The sequence below is a fragment of the Pundamilia nyererei genome, unplaced genomic scaffold (genome assembly GCF_000239375.1).
Source record: "Pundamilia nyererei isolate P.nyererei 1_Seehausen unplaced genomic scaffold, PunNye1.0 scaffold00514, whole genome shotgun sequence".
Classification (NCBI taxonomy): domain Eukaryota; kingdom Metazoa; phylum Chordata; class Actinopteri; order Cichliformes; family Cichlidae; genus Pundamilia; species Pundamilia nyererei.
Genome location: NW_005187915.1, coordinates 105,630 through 106,610, shown reverse-complemented (window position 1 = coordinate 106,610; position 981 = coordinate 105,630). Strand labels below are relative to the sequence as shown.

Genomic DNA, 981 nt, shown 5'->3' with positions numbered 1-981 from the left:
GTAGTTGGTGGATGCCTGGATGAGCTGAGAGAACCGGACAGATTATCACGTGTTACTCAAGCTCGAGCGTTTGTTTGTGGAGGCTGACACGTTCTTCTATCTGCATGTTGTTAGTGGACACTGTCAAGATGGATTCATCTGATGACACGTGTTAGCTGACTTATCATACACACAATGAGGTCTTGAAAATGTATTACAAGCTAATCACTCTGAGCACTGTCAGTCTGTCTGGATGCACCGTACTGTGGCCCTGTGTTGCAGGAATGCCTGAAAAGACAACGTCTGAAAAAAGCTACAGATGATTTAAAACCACGTGTGTGACGTGTGCAGGCCTACCCTCCCAATGATGATCGCCGGCATGTTGAAGGCCTGCATGGAGGTAACCACTGACATAGGAGTCACTGGAGACAGCAGCAGCACCAGCAGGATAAAGTATATAACCATGAATAGGAGACCTGCAAGGGAAGCAACATATCGATGTAACAATGTTAAACTGAATGATTCGTTTCATGTGGAAGCACGTTTCCACCACAAAAACAAACAAACAAAAAGGTATCCGTTCAGTTAAGACTGGCTGTGAGATGTAAAATGTCTTTTTCATGAATATTTTGGTATTTAATAACATCAAGGGGAGAAGTCAAACCACATGAATACATGCTCGAGGCGACTATAAGCTCCACAAAATTCTACAACCACCGAAGCAGTTCTGGTAACAGTTCAGTTTGCATGAAGTCTTACCTGTGCTGGTTCTTTTTCCATAATGCTGAATGAGGAAGCCAATGGTGACTGTTTGCAGCATGAGGAAAAGAGCCTCACCCCAGGAACTGCAGTGACATACGGCATAAAGAAAACCTGGACCCTTAATAAACACTGATTACAATAACATGCAGAATTCAGAGCGCCTTGTGTCCATTTCTACTCCAACCAAACATGGTCCAACCTGAAAGGGAAGTTGTTGGCAACACTGTAAGCCATTGTCCC

At 44.0% G+C, this 981-nt stretch overlaps 1 protein-coding gene across 1 annotated transcript; it reads right to left on the bottom strand.

Annotated features, from left to right (window-relative positions):
* On the bottom strand, nucleotides 1–975 carry mpdu1b (mannose-P-dolichol utilization defect 1b; the record flags this gene model as incomplete). The annotated part of the gene is made up of 4 exons (XM_005754167.1): nucleotides 941–975; nucleotides 739–824; nucleotides 337–455; nucleotides 1–24 (listed from the first exon to the last, which is right to left on the bottom strand). Coding segments are annotated over exons 1-4 (264 nt in total), but the record flags the coding sequence as incomplete, so codon positions are not given.
* Nucleotides 976–981: the final 6 nt, after the last annotated feature.